We start from the raw sequence: 21,069 nt of genomic DNA, 5'->3' as shown, positions 1-21,069 counted from the left end.
ATCACCTGTGGCAGACACCATAATTCTTGCCCTGTTGGTGGATTATTCGAAAAGGCGGACATTATTAGCACAAGAAATCGAAATACATATTGAACTAATTAACAAAAATTCACTAATTTTGTTCTTACCTAATTAGTGAGAATTAGTGAAATGGCTATAATTTGTTATTTGCTATATGCGCCATAAACCAAATAATTGAAAAGTTTATTAGCGCATTTTTGTTATTAGTTGAATATGTGCTTTGATTTCGCATGCGAGTAATGTCCGCCTCTCTGAATGATCCAGCTCAAAGACTAGAATTATGTTATTTGCAACAGGTGATTTTTAAAAATTCCGTAAAACTTAGAAATGATCACCCCAATTATCAACTGTGTGGCGGCCATGACTGCTTCGGGGGATTCGATATTTCTCGCACAGCTAATTGATGTGAAGATGGCCATGATTACGAGCACGAAAGTGACTTAAGCTGTTTGTTCAACTGCGAAAGGCTTATACCCAATGTGAAGTGTTTGTTTTTAAAAATATGTTTACAGTATGCCATTCTTAATTTATACAATTTTGTTTAATGTTCTTGCATGTGCATGCAGGAACTTCGAGTATATTCCTGGCCACTTCGAGGCACGTTGTCAGGTAGCTGGAAGGCTATTTCGCCGAGCGCCATCGGTCATGTCGCGCGGTTAACGCTGGTTCTCGTCATACCAGCGAATCTAAGCAGCATTGTGCTGCATCATCACTTGGGAGGGAAATGGCTTGGGAGCGACGAGAGCTAATTTTCGTCAGCCGAATAGTTCGGGTGTATGCTTTAAGCGAGACCAGTTAGAGTGTCCGCGGTAGGACACTGCAACTGTCTTGCTGTTTCCTAAAGCGAATAGATTTATTGGGCTCGTTCGCCCGTTCTCGTGGTCAATGGTTGGTGGTTGGTGGTCGGACTTTCGCTGTCGAAACAAAGGATAAGTGCCCTCGTGCAACCGAGTTTTGGGGCATGTTCGTCGCCAACAGTGCATATACAGGGTGCTCATTTTAAGCTTTACGAAATGTTTAGAAATCGCCTGCGGCAGGTAGCATAATTCTTATCATTGAGCTGGGTTATTCGATGAGGCGAACATTAGTAGCACGAGAAATTGAAACACATATTCAACTAACTAAGAAAAATTGACTAATGACCTTCTTAGTTATTTGCTTTACGACACATATTGCAATTTCCGAATTGTAGCCGGTGAGCTTGTCAGGCGATCCACTTGGAATGAATTTCCAGAATGACACCAGTTTGGAGATATGTGCCATCAAATTCGCCTTAAAAATCGACTGTTGTTCTACTTATTTGTTTACAAGAATGCTGTTTTATACATTGAAGCACAAAAGTAACTGAAACGCCCATGTATTTCGTCCCACACTTTGTTAAATAATATCTCGAAACTGGTATCATCCTGAAAATTCATTTCAAGTGGATGCGTCTTGCTAACTCACCGGCTACAATTCGTAAATTGCAATATGTGTCATTAAGTAATTAACTATGAAGTTCATTTGTGAATATTTATTAATTAGTTGAATATGTGCTTCGATGTCTCGTGCTACTAATGTCCGCCTTTTTGAATAAACAAGCTCAACGATAAGCATTATGCTACCTGCCACAGGCGATCTTTAAAAATTCCATAAAACTTAAAAATTAACACCCTGCATATATCATATTAAAAAAAAGATCTTCGATGCGAGCGTAGTTCTCACAAACGTGTTTGCAACGGTAAAATAAATATTTTATTGAATTATGTAGGTATTCTGTATTAAATGTATTAAAATTTAGCCAACTGGCGACAATGCGAAGGCAAAACTTCGCTTCGCGTACACACATGCGTTCGTGACATGCTTGTGCGTGCAAGCGAATAGCCGGGCCTCTCAACACACGCTGTCGCACGGCAGCTTTGGGGCGTTTGGAGGTTTAGACTCTGTAGTGGAGCGCTCAGAAAGAATTGCCATCCTCCCACCACCCTCTTTACTCTGTGGCAGCTACCAAAGAGGACGCCGACGCAGCTGCAGAGGCAGTGCTTAAAAGTTAACTTCTCTACGGAATAACGTAATGAAACAACAAATGCCACCTGAATGTCCTCAATGCCAGAAATACACGCCTTCCAGCGCCATCATTGTTTTGATAAAGCAAGTAGGTTTCTAAAACCGTTCAGCTGTACGCGCTTACATTGACAATCAGATGGTTGATATTTTCTGCACGTTGTCGCTTTTTTTTTTCTTTCTTTTTTGCGAGAACAGTGAGGCTGCGAGTCTTCTGACAGGCCGGTAATTCATCCTTGTGGTCATCCGTGTGTTCATTCGCCGAGTACGGTCAAGTCACTTGAATTGAAGATATCCCTGGATTTGCAAACTCGTGGCAGCTGGCATGCGTTCTTATCCGAGGAACACTACGGGCGCCTGACGTGAACGGATCGCCGCACATTTCACTGCTAATCCTGAGGATGTTTCTTTTCGCGCACTCTTTTTTCTTTGTCACGTGCTTCTTTCCCGAGTTAAGTGTGCTATATCCTAAACGCGAAACGTGCCTTTCATTACACTTTACCGAGGGCGGATTCAAGACCTACTTTCCTTACTCCTCTAATTTCCTCGCCTAATCACCCTGTTTTAAACTTCTGTGGTCTCGCTCTCTTTGTCACTGTCTTCGGCGTTCTCTGGGTGTCCGAGAAAGTTCCGCGCGAGTTTCTCACCCAAACGGCTCTTCGTATCGAGCCGCTTCGTTCGAATATATTCACGCGTGCGCGCACACTGTGACGCCTTCAACGTGGGTCACGGGACTGAACAGAGACTCCATGTGTGTGTGTGTGTGTGTGTGTGTGTTCTTTTTCTTTTTTAGTGTCGTTGCCACATCGTATAGCACACTTCCCCGGACGGGAGCCGGGGGCACGTGTTCTTCGGTGCGGAACAAGAGTTCCAGGAGACGGCGCGCTTTCGCCGGCGGGGGTCGGCCGAGCGGAGAAGTGAAAACGGTTTCCGGCTTCCACAAGCGAAAACGAGTGAAAACGGTGGAAAAACGCTGGGGGCTCGCCGACGCTACAGGATCATCGCTCACACTTAACGGGCGAAACACACGCGCTCGCGCGCGCGCTGCTCGTGGACGACAAGGTTCCAACGGCAAAGCGCAGTCGTGCCAATGTACTAGCGCGAAGCTAGGAAACATGGTTAAATGTGACACGGCATTCGCCTATTCCGTGTTCGTCTCATTCGTATACTCTACCCTCATTCCCTTCTATTTCACACATGTCTTTGGCCCGTGTGAATGTGGCGGATACCTTGATGAGAGCTGGAGAAAATGACGTTTCGTAGCGTTACGGCGTCCTGAAAAGCCATTTTCCTTCCTAAAACTTCGTTATGTGATACCGCGAGGACCCGAAGAAAGTACGAATGGGCAAAAGTGATGTTGAAAGAAAAATGGCCTAGGGAGCTTAGCACTGTGCGTCGAAGGGCAAACTTGGCTATCGAACGCTCATCTAAATGACCGTCAGTAGACTTCATGGAAATGTTCACATCCACTGCCGCGTTTATTTTTTTTTCTTTGTCTGTTTACTTTGAGCCGCGCAGGAAAGTTCAAATTGAGTTGGTGTACCACTCTGTCCGTGCCCAAGGATGATGTCATCTGGGAAGCTTTCTTGCGCGCCATTCTCATTTCACGGCTCGACTGAACGAGAGAAGTGAAACGAATATGGTCATGCCCTGGTCCCGGTAGTTCGAACCACTTCAATGTAACCTGCACCGTAGTATTGTGAAACTTTGCATTGTGGGAACTTTGTGGTGCGATGTCAAGGAAGGCAACGAGATTTATCGAAATAAGGGGGCTAGAAAATAAGGGAGGCCGGGTAGGAGGATGTGAGTTTAATTTATATATAAAAGATTTCGACCCGAATATACCGCATGGTTATTTATCCAGAAAAAAAGAGAAGCGCACATTTTGTTTATGCGTGGGGGACTGATCAGAGTAACGCCTCAGTTACGCCCTAATCGTATATACTCGGAAGTTAGCATTGTTTTGCCCTTCGAAGAAGCCGTCTTCGTCCAAATGTTTACCCACCGCATGCCAATGCGCTATCCGGAATCGTACCACAATTAAAATTTCCAGAAATTCGCTGTACATCATACAAACATTCTATCGTGAACAGTATTGGAACAAAAAAAGTGGAGTCGAACTGATCACAGTGGCCGAAAAAGGGATGTCGCTTTAGCCAACGTTTTGACAAGGGGAGTTGTCGGAAAGTTGGCTCAAGTGACATCTCTTATTGAACCACTGTAGATTACTGCGTATAGGTGCTGTATCATGCAGGCATGTAAGCGATGTAAGCACGCACGTACATGCGACACGCATCAAACAGCTGTGAGGGTTTTATTAACGTTCTTTACTGATAGTGACAACATATATTGTATCACTGTACTAACACTTGGTGTGTCCTTATGTTGTATTATTCGATTGAATTGCATTTAATCTAACACGGTTTAGTTAGAATTATTCAATCAATTCAATATGATTGAATACCGTTTAAGCATGGTTACGAAATGTGCTTTATTGCCAGGTGTTTTTTCATATCGCCGTATGTTATTGTCCTTTTTTGATTGGGCAATTTATTGTTTCCGGAGAAGCCGCGGTGACTCCTAGGTTTGCCAACATTTCCAATTTCATTAAAAATGTTTATTAAATCATGCACTCACGCCCGCAAACAAAATTCCTCAGTAACAAATCATTCTCAAAATGATCTGAGTTCACTGTTTTTTCAATGTCATAGCTAGCGTTCGTTTTTGCTATCTCTGGTGCGAATAGAATTTCATACTAAGGCCACAACATTTTTTTTACATATGAAATTCATATTGGCAGGTATATGTTTACCACCAGTGCAACTTCGGGGCTCTTTGGGAAACACTGGGTTATTTTGTACATTTTACTATACCCACACAAACAAGTATAAATTATTAACATGCGTTCGTCATAAAATTCATTGAATGACTAAGCGTATTGCAGCTCCACAACGTCCACATACACGATGTACTGCCCTGACATGCTTTCGCCCACATTTCAGAGATATTCTTTTGCTTCAAAATAATTTTTAATTTCCTTTTTATGTATGTTTGTCCTTCGTCCGCATCAAACAAACTTCAGGAAAGGCGACAGCTGACATTTTTTTTTTTTTTTGCCTGTGTCCTTTTCAACCTCGATTTTTCAGTCCGTACATTTCGGACTCTCACTGGAAAGAGAGAAGCTTTTCTTTCCGGCAAACGACCTACCCGCCCTTCTGGTTCAAGGATATAAGGGGCTGTGTATTGAAGAGACTTTCAAACTGTAAAAGCTCGCGCCGAAGGCCAAAGAGTGAAGAGAAAAACCCTGCTTCACAAAAGTACTCGAAAACTCGCATCAGTGTCGTCGTGTCCTCGTGTGCAATAAAGGACGGGTAAAACAGCCAGAGTCGTCCCTCCAACAACCAAAACCTCAAAACTCTTCCGCCTTTCAGACGGTTTCAGTCACCTTAGCCTCTAATCGCGCGTGTCTCTTCTGACAGAGGGAGTACTGGCGGCTGCAAGCTTTGCGCGGGCTCTTGAATTGCATTTCGAAGTTCGACAAAAAGCCCGCCTCCGCCTACGGGCTCCGGCTCCCTGGAGACGCATTTGTCGAGAACGCCCGGCATTCAACGACGCGGACCGTTCACCGATGACGCCAATGGGGAGGGACACGCAGGGACGGACATCGCTATAGAGGCAACAGATAGAGAGAAAAAGAAAGCGCGCGAACGGTATACAAAAGAAGTGACAGATGTGACAAATTCTGGGGTCCTTGTTTTTTTTTTTCGATGGATATGTACTGTGTCGAGGGCGACAAACGATTCCGGGCCGACCGGATGAATTATTCACGATTCGTCCCACGAATGACCAGCTATAGGCGAAAATAAGAAGGCGAGATCAAGCAGCGAGAGAGAAAACAGGAAACCAATCGCGCGTATATACGTTACTGTGCGGCCACTCTGAAAGCCACCTCGGCTCATCACTCGCCTACGGTAGAGCTTCCTGTGAACTGTGACGCCCCATGCATGTTGCATGCGCGTAGTCACCGGGGTATGACCCGCGCTTTGGCCGCCTCGCCTTCGATTTTGCGCGGCGCCCTCAAACCAGAGACAAGGTCGAAATTAGCCATGCACGGCTTGTAATTGCAACTGTGGGGTCCGGTGCTTTTCGCCGTCTGATTTGCAACCAGTGCGCGTCGATCGCGCATGAGGCTATGAGCTGAAGCGTGGACGCTTCGTAAGTGGCCCACAAGCAGTTATTATGATGCGCGTGTTCCCGTTCGTGTTTTTTTTTTATCGAAGGGGGGCGATCTTTATATGCTGGTCGACAACAAATCCTGTACGAGATTTACAACTGTCCAAATTTACGACTGATTTACAGAATGTACTACTGTCCTGTATTTGGCTAACATACCGTTAGTGTGCAAACGTTCGCAGCAGCTTAATATTGCCATAACGCCGGCAAACGTATCAGGGCCAAAATTCATAACTCTCTGTTGGATTGGCTGGCCGACTTGGCTAGTATCTCCAAAATCACAATTGGTTGCAATCTGTTTTTTATAAGAACAGTTCTACCGTAGCCACTTTTTTTCTTTCTTTTTCTTTTTTTCTACAGCCAGAGCTAGGTATTATGGGTTTACTTCCCTAATCATTTTGATGTCATGTGCTGTCCACCGATGCCCGCCGTCATTCGACGTAATAATCCCAAAATGTGGTGCGCGAGATTTATGAAACAAAAAGCAATCATGAAAGAATGGTGGTTTCGCCTATAATACGCATGAGTAACTCGATAACTGACGCAATATTATGTACAGTAAGCTTTACAATGTTTTGCGCGGTATTGGTGTCACAGCTGAGAATAATGTTATGCGTGGTCGCACCGCTAGCTGCTTTTCCATATGGGGTTGGTAAGACCCCGGTAGCTCAATGGTAAGAGCATCGCACGCGTAATGCGAAGACGTGGGATCGTTCCCCGCCTGCGGCCAGTTGTTTTTTCATCCATTTTCATTTCCTATAATTTATCATTTGTGTAATTCAATTAATATGTACAAGTAATTTCCCCTATGTTGTTCTTGGTGTCATTGCTTGTTGGCTTCTCATGATATGAGTAATAAATCGGGCCGCTTGGTTCCCGTTCTTCTCGTGTATATATATATATATATATATACAGGGTGATTATTTTTATGTTTTTCGGAATTTCAAGCGTTAAACATCGGCCACAAATTCCAACCTTCTAGGCTTTATAGCTCCCTATAAATACCAGTTTCATTATTGTAAGTTATACCTACTGTTGCATAGTGAGCGCTCTCGAACGCCACCACTCCTGCTCAGACGGAGAAACGTCACCATTTGGCCTCCCTGAACACCGCGCGCGCGGCTAAATTTAGCTCCGATTGCGTCTTGCCTGGCGCGAAAACAGCGGCATCTGCGCGCGCGACACATGCATGATCAAGTAAATGCGTGACATCTTTCCTCTACACAACGATACCAAGGTATAGCGCATGACATCTATTCACTCATTAGAAAGCTTACATCCTTAACTTATGATACAGCTAATGGGGCTCCTTCGGTCTAATCTTGCAATCATGCTCGCTGCCTATTCTTAGTGGGCCGGCCGTGGTCAAAGGTGGTGGGCGTGAATTGGCATCCCTCTGTCTTGCTGCCCGAGCCTCTTCACGATATTTGTGGACTCTACGTGTCGAAAGCAGGGGCGCCATAGCCGGACAACCGTGAAATTTCTGGAACAAATTTTACACTTGTAATCCTTATAACTCCTTATGAGCACAGGTTTAAATTTGATGGATTATACGTATACTATCGCAAAGCGAGCTCTCTCAGATGCGACCACTCCCGCTCGGATCGACAAAATATACTACCGAGCTATGCCTCTCTGAACGCGCCGTATACGATAGGCTAAATTTAGCTCCGTTTGCGTCATGCGTGGCGTGACAACGGCGCCATTTGTGCTTGCACCCCATGCATGATCGAGCAATTGCACCTTTCCGATGGACAACGAGAAGCAAGGCGCGTGGGTAGTACGGTTGCAAAGTTAAAAGCGATTATAGTAGTGCGCGTTTTCGTTACATGCGGTGTTAGCAGGCGATGTACCCACTATGCGGACCGAATCGAAAGACGTCTCATCTCAAAAAATACACATCTTTTGCTCATAAGTCTTTGTGTTAGCGTCTGACATGTCTGCTGTGTCTTCCGAGCAGCGCACGTAAATGCCGATTGCATCGCAACAACAAGCTTACGCGAAAATTCTACTCGGTGGCTGAAGAGTAAACGTTTCAGCAAGAGTTGTTCTTATTAATCTGACTTGCATGCTGTAACACTAGTCAGGGCCTTCTTTAATAATGCACAGAACATTATTATATAATATTTCGATAGTGGCAGCGTTTGTACTGAACAAAATTCCGATGGGCTGACGTTTAGATTTTAATACGACGTCAGGTAACTGTTTCGACAGGCTCGCGTATAGGCTATCCAAAGTCGATAGGAACCGCGTCCCAAAGTCGAAGTGCACGTATATGTCATATATAAACGAAATGTTTCTCGTAACTCGGTCCTGTGACTTTTTTCCTATGTGTCACAAATTAAAGCATCGATTGCTCGAACATGGGGGCAGCTATAGCCTCTTTGGCTGCTGTAGAGTCAGGACTAACCACGCCCCCCACAGGGAGACGAGAGATTATATTTGTTTTCATGTTGCCAGCGACGAATACACTGCTTTCCACTCTGTCATCTTGTCTAGCACGATCGAAATCATATCGATTTCTCGTCCAGGAGCTCTCCCGTTGGTGTTTTGTATCCCTGTATTTTACCAATCCTCTTTTTTATTTCAGCCTCCTTTAACTTAACAAAGCAAAGGTATACTGATTCGGAACTTATTTCTTTTGAAACATTTTTACTCGTACATCAGTGACTAGTGTCTTTCTGGTTCAGTTCAAATTTTTTGTAAGGAGAGCTAGGGGAGAGGTTTTAGGGACATCTTCCTCCAAGGAACGTAATACACTCTTAAGCTGACCGAGAACTGAAGTTGAACTAACACTTTATATGCTATAAAGAAGAAATACCCCGCACAAAGACACGTAAGCGGTTTACGAGATCTAATACAGAGGGAGGAAATTTATTTGAGCAAAGGCAGATATGCCTGCCTGAGGTAAAGCTCCCTTGTTTTGTTACTGTGTACATTCACCGAGTTTCTTTCTTACTTCTACAGTAGCAGCATGTTTTCTTGAAGCATGTTCAGAGATTTATAGATTAGATAAAAGTATAATTGAGCAGCTTCATCGGTTGGTTGAACAGATGTCATTGATGTGGCTGTTGTAGGCTCACAAAATCTTCCTAGAGTTTACACCAGCTTATATTTTTGCCCATCGCATTGATATTTTAAACAAGGCATCACGCCATCATTGGTACCACGAGAACGTTGGCTGAGGTCATCTGTCAATCTGTTGACGACTGGTGAATGAAGTCTCGCGCATACCGGGCGTGGTAGCTTACCGGCTGTGGCGTTTCCTTTCATTTCCCCTTCCCCCAGTGCACGGTAGAAAACCAGAATCTTTTCGGGTTAACCTCCCTGCCTTTCTCACCACGTTTCTCTCTCTCTCTCCCTATTGAGCTCGAGGGCGCGGGTTCGATCCCGGCCGCGGCGGCCTCATTTTGATAGAAGCGAAACGCAAGGATGCTCGCCCACATAGATTGCGGGGCGCATTATAGAACCCTGAGTGGCCAAAATGAATTCGGAGTCCACCACTACGGCGTGCCCCTTACTCACATCGTAGTTTTTGGACGTAAAACCCGACATTTTTGTGGGGTCTTGGGCAACACGGATGGCTGCAGACATTATTGCATCAGTCTAGGCCGCTTTTAAAATGCATAAAACCGATTTTTTTTCACCACAATTTCCACCAGTAGGCAAGAACACCAATAGGCAAGAACCACCAGTAGGCGAGAATCCCGGCCGCGGCGGCCGCGTTTCGATGGAGGCGAAATGTAAAAACGCCCGTGTGCTTGCGTTGTAGAGCACGTCAAAGAACCCCAGGTGGTCAAAATTAATCCGGAGCCCTCCACTATGGCATGCCTCATAATCAGAACTGGTTTTGGCACGTAAAACCCTAGAAAGAAGAACTTAAGAAAGCAGGCCATGTATTACACAACTTCTCTTGCATAACACAATTACTTCGTTGACCGGTGTTCGGGCCCCGACACTCAATAGCGATCGCCCTAATAGCTAGATCGACTACTCTTGGTTCAACCGCGAACGGCAATTAAGAGATGTTTTGCGAATACCGGCCCTAGACCCGTTTCTATCAGGGCCCTCCGTTGATGAATCACTCTGTGGCCTATTTACTGCTTAAACAATAATATTATGACCTTCAGAGCAACTACGTGTTAATCAAAAAGCAGTGACACGTAACTGAATAGCTCATTATAAGGTGATTTACATTGTTTTTTAGCGCGCCCCGCTTGCACGTATTAGTGGACGTTTCCCATAAATGAAGCTTAAAAGTGTTCGTTGACATGTCTCAGGAACTGAAGCTTTCACTTCTTACCTAAATCATTTATTCTAAGTATTCCGTTTAATGTTTGGCACTGACCAGCATTGCTAATTCAGAGATGAGAGTAAGAACCGTACTGTTATTATGGAAAACCCATTATCACTGTGCACATCCTCAGAAAGAAGATATAAGCCACTGCCATTTGATTGTTTGTTGATAAGGTTCTTTCTTTCTTTTTTTTTCTTTCTTTCTGACCTTCTTTTGTTCTTTCTTCCTTCTTTCTTTCTTTCTTACTTTTTGCAAATGTTGCACTACTCTGCGTGTTTTGAAGGTTCACTTTCTAGCCGAGTGGAAAAGTATCAGCTTCAAATTCTGAAAATTCAAACTTGTGATTCTGTCATTAACACTAAAGTAAAATACAAGTTAAGTTCCGGCTTGCTTTCTGAGCTCGGAGCATATTGACACGTATACATGTTTATCTTTCACCGGTGGCCGCTTTCCACCGGCTAAGAAATGTTAAATGTTATTGCTCGGCGCAGGACGCGCCTGTATCGGAAGTTTCTAGAACGTTATCGATGCTTCTTTTCGTTGCCTGTTTTCACCGACGCTTATGTTATCTGATTGTGTGACCGACGCGAATTGTCTAGAACTTTCTGGAAGACACGCGGGCATCAGGGATTAATCTGGAACCTTCGATGACTCAGGTATAAAAGACGACGCGTCTCGCCGCTGATCAGATTTTCGACGACCGCCGACTGTGTTCGCCGCTCTCGTTGTGCTTTGAGTGTAGCTTGCTTTTGTGGGCACAGGTTCGCCCAATAAAGAATCAGTTTCGTCATACACAGTTTTACGACTGCTTCCTTCAGCGTCACTACTACGTGACAATATCAACGTGAAGTTCGCGCGTCTTTACCGTCGCAATCCAGCCGGAGGACATATTTAGCATGGAAAGATATATTTCGAATAAATTGTGGGAACTAAAGTCAGTAGTGCCGTTCGGCCAACCTAACGCAACCACATTTGTTTTACCATACTGGAGTAATCGTGAGCTCCCCTAAAGAAAGGAGGGGGGTAGGGTGGCTTGTTGTTTTCGACACGACTTGCATTCCCGATAAGAAAGGAGGTTCGAGAACAGAAAAATCAGTGAAGGGCAGCCACACAGATTTCCTCTATCGTCTCTGAAATGCCAATATACCTCGATAAATGTTACACTCAACAGCAAACAGTACTTGTGGTTGTAACACGTTCAGCTAAGACACACCTCCATTTCTGTTGCTTGCACCACATCGGGTCCGTATATTGCGGAATTTCGGTTCTCATTGGAGGCGATTTTACACCGTGTGGGATGATACAAATGACTCCGAGAGAGAGGAACGCCGGTCTACGAGGTTTTCCCCGAGTCAAACCTCGCTCTTCGGAGTCGTTCAGGTGGTGCGTACATATTAATGCGAAAGCATTATATGCCCCATTACGCAAAAATCCGGCGTTGTAGTCGGCGGCGCGACCACATCAAAAAATACTCCAAGTGACGTCAAATTTCTCAAGGAGGTTCCTATAAACAAAGCAAATTAATGCCTTTGAAACGAAAATTAGGTTAATTTCGGTCTAGGTGGGAATCGGACCCGGGTCTCCGGGGTGCGAGACGAGCACGCTTCCGCGCAACCAAGGCGGCTCCACGGTTCCGGTTGACTAAATGGGTGCCTAGTGCGTGCGTCATTGCGCGCCTCACGTCGCAGCCATCTGGCAGACTGAACGTGTGGCCAAGTGCGTGCGCCAGTGTGCACGTGACGGCGCAGCCAATGGGTAGGAGGTGGCGCCATGTCATGAGTGTATAAAATGAGTGTATATATTAGAAAGCATTCATGTCGAATTGAATGCCGCTGAGCGTTCCTTCGAGTTCAGGAACCGCTCGCGGGCAAGCGAGTGCGTTGAGACGCGTGGCGTGTTTTCATTTGGCCTTACCGAGGCGCAGTTAAAACGCAGGCGAGAGCTTGCGCGGACAAGGAACGCGCAGAAAGAATAAAAAAAACATTTCACCAAAGCGACTATAATGCTTTCGCATTACCGCACATAAGCAGTCTTAAGCGTCTCTGTGGAATTTTTTATCACGGCAACTTAATGACACGCGCTGAACCTCACATGGTGGCTTGTCCCAAATCTCCTACATGGTCAGCCGAGCTCGACGCGTGGTGGAGTGACCACTCGCACGTAGGGATTGACATACGCACCGAATGCATCAATTAAGTTTATTCAATTGTCTGTTCATTAGACAATGCTAGAGGGAGATTTTATTTACAGGAAATACACTGCACTTGGGAAAACAGAAGGGGAGTGAAAGCATAGGCGTATAACCGTGATTGATGATGACGAGGAGGGATGAAGTGGAGGCTTATTTACATTACACAACAGCCGTACTAAAGCCGTGCGTCCAGTCTCGTGGCATGCAGGAATTCCAATAACGTTTTTGAGGCCTGCCTCGCCCTTATGGAATCAGGCTTAGGGCCGAGAACTGCGCCCTCCAACAGTGAATCTGTAAACAATCTGGTGGGAAAAACATTCGCAACATCATCGAATAAATGAAGCAATCATACTGAGTTACTGATTGGGGTGAGGTCCGTTATGATGACAAAAGAAGCACGTTCGACGTCATGGACTATATTAAACAATCAACTTAATATACAGTCCTCACCGGAATCCGTTGCCTTTTATTTACTTTTAATAAACGTTTTATATTGCGATAGCAATTATATGGGCACTCCAAGCGGACGTTGAGTCGCCGTGAGGATCCATTAATAAAGTCCAAGGGCGATAAAATAGTCGCCGTGCGCTGTATGCTGTATGTGCGCGTGAAAGCACGCGAGGGACGCACGCTTTCACGGGGAGCGAACGCATGGCGGAGAGCAAACGCGACGTCTTCCGTTGCGCGAAAGGCCGTGGGGGATGACAGGGAGGTAGGGGGAGCTACAGTGTGCTGCGGCACCAAATGCGTATCTTGCGACCGGGCGCAAGGGGAACTGGAATCTCGCAGGCGAAAGGAGGAAAGCGGGAAGGAAGCGCAGAAGGGAGGGGGTGCGGCTTCTGCTCTGCGAGTTGCACATAAAATGCACAACTTTGCGTATTTCTCAGCTGAGGTCGCTTCACTTAAGATGCAGTAAAGAACACAGTAGTGCGCACAGGGTGTCCCTGCTCACACGCACCAAGTCTTAAAAGCTAAACAAAATAAAAGCATGCTACATAAATTTGATCTCTATTTCTCTCTTCTACAGATGCATTATGCGCTGTGAAATCAAACAACCGCTTGAAGAAGCCTCTAGAATTTTCTAACTTTTTCAAATAAGTAGACGTTCACGAATTTCTTAGTTTTTAAATTTGCAGAGAATATACAAGATTTTAGAGTACTTTTCAGAATACCAGTTTCAGTCGGTTTTGGCATGCTATCTTTAACATATCTGTCTTTTCCTCTTTTGAAACAGAGCCTGGGAAGTTTAAAAAAAAGCATGTCACACGCTTGCTCGCCAAAGCAATGCTTCTCCCAAGCGTGCTGTGAATGAATTCCGCCCGTGCGATGGGCAGTCACGCTCATAAATACGACATATCGCTTTTCTTTGTAGTGGCTGCCACATTCGTGCCGGAGTTTGGGTTGGCCTGATGCGGCGGATCGATGCTGTTTCTTGATAACTTGGCTCTTGCAGATTGTTTATCGCTGTCGCAAACCGTGCCGGGCTCAGGCTAAAGGCGAAGCTCGTAGATGTTACATATTTAGCGGCCACATCAAGATATACGCCTCGTTGAATCGATATAATCTGTTGGTTTGGGTATGGAGCGCATTTAGTTGGTTCGCAGCGTCTTGGAGAGCTGCCATGTTGCGCTACGGAAGCGGGTGGAAACGTCGGCATTTTTGAAATTTCGGAGACTTTTCCTTAAAAGCGAAAAAATAGGAGCTCTGATAAATTTCAGTTGCCGCACCCAACTGAAAAAATTGATGTTTTCAAATGGGCTGTAAGAACCACCCACTGACATAGTTGCCTCAGTAAACGATAAAAGAAAATATTTGAGGCATGTGTCAAGTGGCTGCGAACAACACACAGCTGCTTTCATCCGCGTAAAATATTTTGCGTTGTTAGCTGATTAGCCTGTGTTGCGCAAATGCGCGACTGTAAAATGGGGCACTTCTTGGGAGTTCCATATATCATAATTTATTTACATAGTACTCCTACTATCTGGAAAAAGAAATTATCACTTGGTGCTGCTAGCATTCTGCTACGTGGTGTATTTCATTTCCTAGTGTAGACATCCTGTTGATGACCGTTTATAAAGTGCTCGTTTTAGATTACTTTTTAGTAAGAGTTTTGAGTGGCGTTGCGAATTGGTGAGTTTTGTGACTGAGTAATGCCATGTACAATGTTCAAGAATTGAAGCGTGAGCAGCAACGAACAGCGATGAACTCTTTTTACGCGTAGTTACAAGGAGTGCGACGGGTACTTGCTCTGTAGCCGGTTTCTAAACATGGAGTAGTCCGAAGTGTGCATTTGCAGTCTGAATTCAGCCACTGTATGGAGGGGAGCCACTGTATGGAGGGGAGCCACAGTATGGAGGTGAACGTGGAAGTGAAATAACGCTTTGTAGTGGTGTCGTAATTCCTCGCGCTAATTTTTTTTCTTGCTCTGTACATATATAGTCTGGCCTGTTTGCACATGTGTGCAGCTGAGGGGCGGCCAAAGCCCGGTATACATGATTTACACACCTTGAATAATCACAGGCTGGCAATCATCTGACTGCTTGCTTTCTGTTTGTGGTTGTTTTCTGTTTGTGCTTGTTTCCTGTCCAACTACGCAGAATAAAAATGGGATAACGCAATAGCTTGCCTAAGAAAACACGAATGAGACTCTACTCGTAAAGCGCTTCTGAGCACGATGCAGAAGAGGGAGGGAGATACAAGGCAAACCAATCTACAGAAAGGTGTTCTTCGGGTACATAACGCTTTATATGAGGTTGCTGCAATGCAGATAAGCAAAGCGTTGGCTATTGTTCGCCTCTGCAGTATTTGTTTCTTTTCCTCCACAAATCAGCGATGTAACCTACGTCATGACTGGCACGCATGTGAGCTATCGTGCTCATTTAGCTTCACATACTTGTATTGCCATGAGGTTTGCTGAATATGCTCATCGGTTGCGAGGCTTTGATGTTCCACTACACAGATTATAAAATTAATTATTACCACTCTTTTTAAATTATACATCCAGCTTTATTCATAATAGTCATCTAGCTTCATTTATGAAGAAAGCATGCCACTTGTATCACTCTCGAGTGAAAATTTCTGTTTACTGCCCCTTATGTAATGAATGAAGAAATGAAAAGACCATTCTTCGTTGTTGTTTTTTTCTGCGAAATTCGTCCTATACTTCACCTTTTTCAATTTTCTTGTGCGCAGCTTGGATGCTTGGCTGGTTCATGTGCAAGACGGTGTCGTACCTTCAAGGTGTAGCAGTCAGTGCCTCCATCAACACGCTGGTAGCTATATCCATGGACAGGTAAGTGCCCTCGACCGCAGGTACTTGAATAACTATAAAGAAAGCGGGGAAGGCAGATGCACTTGGCATATAGAGCTGCTCTTACACGAAATTCTGTGTTTGTTATTCTTAGGAAGCAGTTCAGACGCAATGCTAATGTGTGCTAACAATCAGTTACGCGCTTGCCTATAGTGTCTTTCTCTTCCACATAATGTTCGACTCTGTACATAGCAAGAAACTGAAAGTGCAATTGTTTCGCGCAGATATATAGGCCGATTCCACGACCAAGAGTGACGACACCATTGGGGATAGGATATTAGAAAGTAATCAACGTTGCATGAAAACCTGCACGTGATAACCTGCTTGAAAAGCCAGTATGCTTGTGAGGTGTGTACTCCTGCAGTTGCTTCTGCAGCCGTCTTTCCAAACGATATACACATCGAACCATAAATCAAATGTTGGAGAAGTTGTACAGCGGCTGTGAACTTGCCGCAGAATAATAGTGGTTCTGAGTAGAAGCTAGAAAACCAGGTTTTCGAACTAATTCACCTAGGCTGCCAATGTGACGAATATGCAGCTGAAGACGCTTTGACTGTTCGCTTTTGAGAATCCTGAAGATTCAGTTGTGTCTATACTATGCATAAAGTGCCTGGTATAAGCTGTGACGAACCGAATAGATGTGTCGTGTACACTCTCTTAGATGCTCGATCAAAGCGGGCACCTATACGCGTCCGCAGAAGTACGGTAGCCGTCTGGAAACCGGGCGACTGGCATTTTGCAAAAATTGAACAACCTTACCATACAAAATAAATTAAAGCTACTCGCATTTTCTTTATTACGTATATCGAACGCCTTATTAAAGCGCTCGGTTATGGTGAACAAACACTTTCGAGACCTTGAGTAGCACAGCTGCGAAATAAAGACAGCGCAACAATGTTTGCCCATTAGTGTCTCACGAGTCCAGAAAAATAAAAAAAAAGAACTGGGGCTGTGGACAAAAGTGTGCAAGCGCAAGCGGCCTTCGCACAGCTGTAACTGTATATTCGGAATTCATGTTTAAGTGAGAGTAACTCTATGAAGATATTAGCGCCAATTACCCTCCTCTAATTTTTTTCACCTCCTCTCCAATTTTTTCTATTACAGCTTGTTTACGATAGCATCACCAGTTCCCTAGCTGTTCGGCAGTATGCGTAATAGTAGCGTGTGTAACGTCGAATATACCGTCTCCACTGGAAATTCCAGTCCGCCCGTTCTTACGAGGCAAACATGAAATTACCACTCATTTTGTTGAATGAAATATAAGGCAACGCACGCACTAGGGCTTACCATAAGTCTTAGAGTGAATAGGTCATGAATAGGTCGGCTACTGCTATATTCACACGTCTCACTATACGAAGCACTGCATATGCGACGTTGTTCAGCTAACCGGAAGTGAACGTTTGTGAATGCAACAACAACGAAATAGTCCAGATAGCCTTTCAAGAAATCAAACCACGGACCACTGCTCTGAAAATGTTACCTTTTAAAGAAAAGAAGAAAAATGCATGAAATGGGCGGCCCACCTTTTCGTGGGGAATGTAAAATTCCTGAGAAGGCCGACGTAAAGCATCAAGATACGCGGCGCGGGGTAGTGAAATGGTGGCATCAGTTGGCTAAGAGGACCATCGGCACCTTCAAGAAAAACGAGATCTTGAAACGTGGCCCACGCACCGCGATTTCCTCCTGGGCATCTTGAACGTGCCTTCGAATCGACCCAATGGGCGCGCCTGCGGTGCCTCGTTTTCTGTGTTCTTCTCTGCGGTGAAACAAAATTTTCTTTTTTCTTTTTGTGTCAGCCACTCTGGCTGGCGCCTCCGTCCAGGGCATGTGTTGAAGACCGGCTGCCGTTCCTCGGCACCACAACCCTGCTTCTGTGAAATGGTGCCGGAGAATTGCAGCGTTGGGGGTTTTAATTTGGTTTTATTCTTCATTGGGCAGGGTTTTGGGGTGGAGCACGTCGGTTGCCGATCGTAGTGACATGTTTTGTGTTGCCGTTTTCAATTTGATGTGAGCGGTTCTATATATATAAACGACTTTTGCTTTCTTTTGCACGTTTTTTTTTATTTTCTCTTGTGACGAGTCAGTCATCTGCAATAGACGACAAGCGACTCTATTTCGGGCTTGGCATAAAGCTAATGTAATTTCTTGTATTCAGTCCGCGAAGTATGTGTTGTTGCAAAGTTGTAGGTGCAACCCTTGTGGCAAAAAAAAATAATTTTAATGAAAGCGCTGCGCGTCTCATCGCAGCTGAATCCGGATCATTTGGCACTGACCTCCTCTAGCACCCACTGTGCTCTAAACCTATTGAGAGGGAGGTGAACTTTCTGCATCGCGCTGCAGAGCTTTCTAGCACGAGAAATTGCAAAGACTCGACCCAAGTCAGCCAGGACTTAGGAACATTCATGCACCAAGTGGCTATGCTGTATATGAAATTAAATACAATAAAATTTATTATGTGCCTACAATCCGCACACTTAATTCCTCAAAAGAGTATTTTACAAGAGAAAGCTCTTTTATAGATTTCAATAACCTCATTACATCTTTGGCAAGATCCTGTTCTTATGCGTGCAACTACAAAATTACAATTTCGGGCAACAAAGCACTTCAAGCGGGTTATTACACTAACAAAATAAGACCCTTAAACTCTTCCGATACTTACCGAATACATAAGACGGGAAAAAACATTTTGCAGCCACATGTGCCTCATTGCCGTATTGCGAAATTTAAAACACCATTGAGTCACTAATTTCTAACCACTGAGTCACATTAGCGATAATGGCCCATACTACACCACACATAGCAACGAATGGCAGGGCGACGAGAACTGGCACAACGCACAGCCTACTTCGCGAGAATTGGATGGCTGAGCAGCATGCATGCACTCGATGTTTTAGCGTTATGTTCTGCATTATCTAACGACTTAGGTTAGTGTATATGATATCTTCTTTCTGAGATTTTACGGGCCAAAACCAGCTCTGATTATTCATTAAAATATGTAAGAAGAGATTTCTGTCAGTGTCCGTGTTTATGTCTCAAACCCAGTTTAGCAACCCATAAGACATGTAGTGACACCCACACACACACAAAAAAAAGCAAGAGCCTGAGTGAATACTAACGTTCTCTTTTTTTTAATTTGCGTGGCACTAATTTAATACTGAGACGATGTCTTCCGGAAGTGAAAACTAGCGGACCGTGTTCCAATTAGGGCCACACGTTGCGGTGCTAATAAGGGGCTTAGAGTGTAAGTTGAGACTCGCGTGTGATAAAATTGTCAGTTTCGCTCGAAGGCGAAGCATTGCAAGCGTTATCAAGGTCTAGCATATTGCTGAAGGCGTCTCAGAACATTGGCGGAAAGAAAAGCATGTCAGCGGCGTTTCAGGCGTCGCACTTCGACGGCGCACGAGATGAGGCCAAAGGGAAAACCGTCGGCGTTGGTCAGCGTCCACGGAAAGGATGGCGTGCATTTACCTTGACGTTCACCAAGGTGTGGTAAGCACGCAGCTGCTCAGCAGGAACGCTAATGTATGTGGGAACATACATTAGCGTGCTGTGGCTTCCATGCCAGCAGTGGAAGCCAGAATGCTGCCCTGGCTCCGGCAGAGTCTATTGAGTCGCTTTTCTAGACTCATGGACTTCGCGTCCCTGGGGGCCTTCTAACCCTCCACACGCGGACCGCACACACACCAACAATAGCAGGCCAGCACCACAACGTCAACGCCGATGTCAACAGTGACGGCGCAGATGCGTCTCGACCGGCCGTATAATTGCTATCGCAACATATGGACGAAACACCGCAAAAGGGTTGCCACCAAGGTGTTGCACGCTCTCTTTGCAGCTCTGCGGTCGCGCATATCGCACATGGCGACGGTGTCGGCGAGCTCGATTAACGACATGCTGGAAACGCTACTGGCTCTTGAGTCAATCACTCTGAGCTATCATTCCCTTTTCAGCTATTATATATAGCACTAAGAATCAAACTCAGTACGTTTGGGCTAATAAATTTTCATCCTCTCACACTTCCGTAACATCGGGTGTCCCACAGGGATCGGTACTGGGACCTCTGATTTTACCGATTTGCATAAATGACCTTCCTAAATGCATTTCCCATTCATCTATCGGGCTTTTCGCAGATGGCTGCGTCATTTATTGCAAAATTACTAACCACACTTATTCTGATGAGCTTCAAGACGATCTTACAAGCATATCCAACTGGGGCGATAAATGGCTCATGCGTGTTTACCGACTTCATGATACTTCCCTTGAAGGCTCATGCGTGTTCCCTTGAATGGCTTCCCTTGAATGGCTCATGCGTGTTTACCGACTTCATGATACTTCCCTTGAACACACACACACACACACACACACACACACACACACACACACACACACACACACACACACACACACACACACACACACACACACACACACACACACACACACACACACACACACACACACACACACACACACACACACACACACACACACACACACACACACACACACACACACACACACACACACACACACCCACACACACACACACACCACACACACACACACACACACACACACACACACACACACACACACACACACACACACACACACACACACACACACCCACACACACACACACACCACACACACACACACACACACACACACCACACACACACACACACACACACACACACACACACACACACACACACACACACACACCACACACACACACACACACACACACACACACACACACACACACACACACACACACACACACACACACACACACACACACCACACACACACACACACACACACACACACACCCACACACACACACACACACACACACACACACACACACACACACACACACACACACACACAACACACACACACACACACACACACACACCCACACACACACACACACCCACACACACACACACACACACACACACA

The 21,069-nt window shown here is 45.1% G+C and overlaps 1 protein-coding gene across 1 annotated transcript in view; it reads left to right on the top strand.

The window, feature by feature from the left end:
* The window catches only part of LOC119436637 (neuropeptide SIFamide receptor), a 200,211-nt gene that overhangs the window by 155,325 nt on the left and 23,817 nt on the right, over positions 1-21,069 (top strand). The window contains exon 2 of the mRNA XM_037703565.2: positions 15,978-16,077. Coding sequence (XP_037559493.1) covers positions 15,978-16,077 — 100 coding nt within the window. The remainder of the gene's footprint in view (positions 1-15,977; positions 16,078-21,069) is intronic.

This window comes from Dermacentor silvarum, chromosome 1 (assembly GCF_013339745.2).
Source record: "Dermacentor silvarum isolate Dsil-2018 chromosome 1, BIME_Dsil_1.4, whole genome shotgun sequence".
Lineage (NCBI taxonomy): Eukaryota > Metazoa > Arthropoda > Arachnida > Ixodida > Ixodidae > Dermacentor > Dermacentor silvarum.
This window is presented reverse-complemented; position numbering and strand designations above follow the sequence as displayed.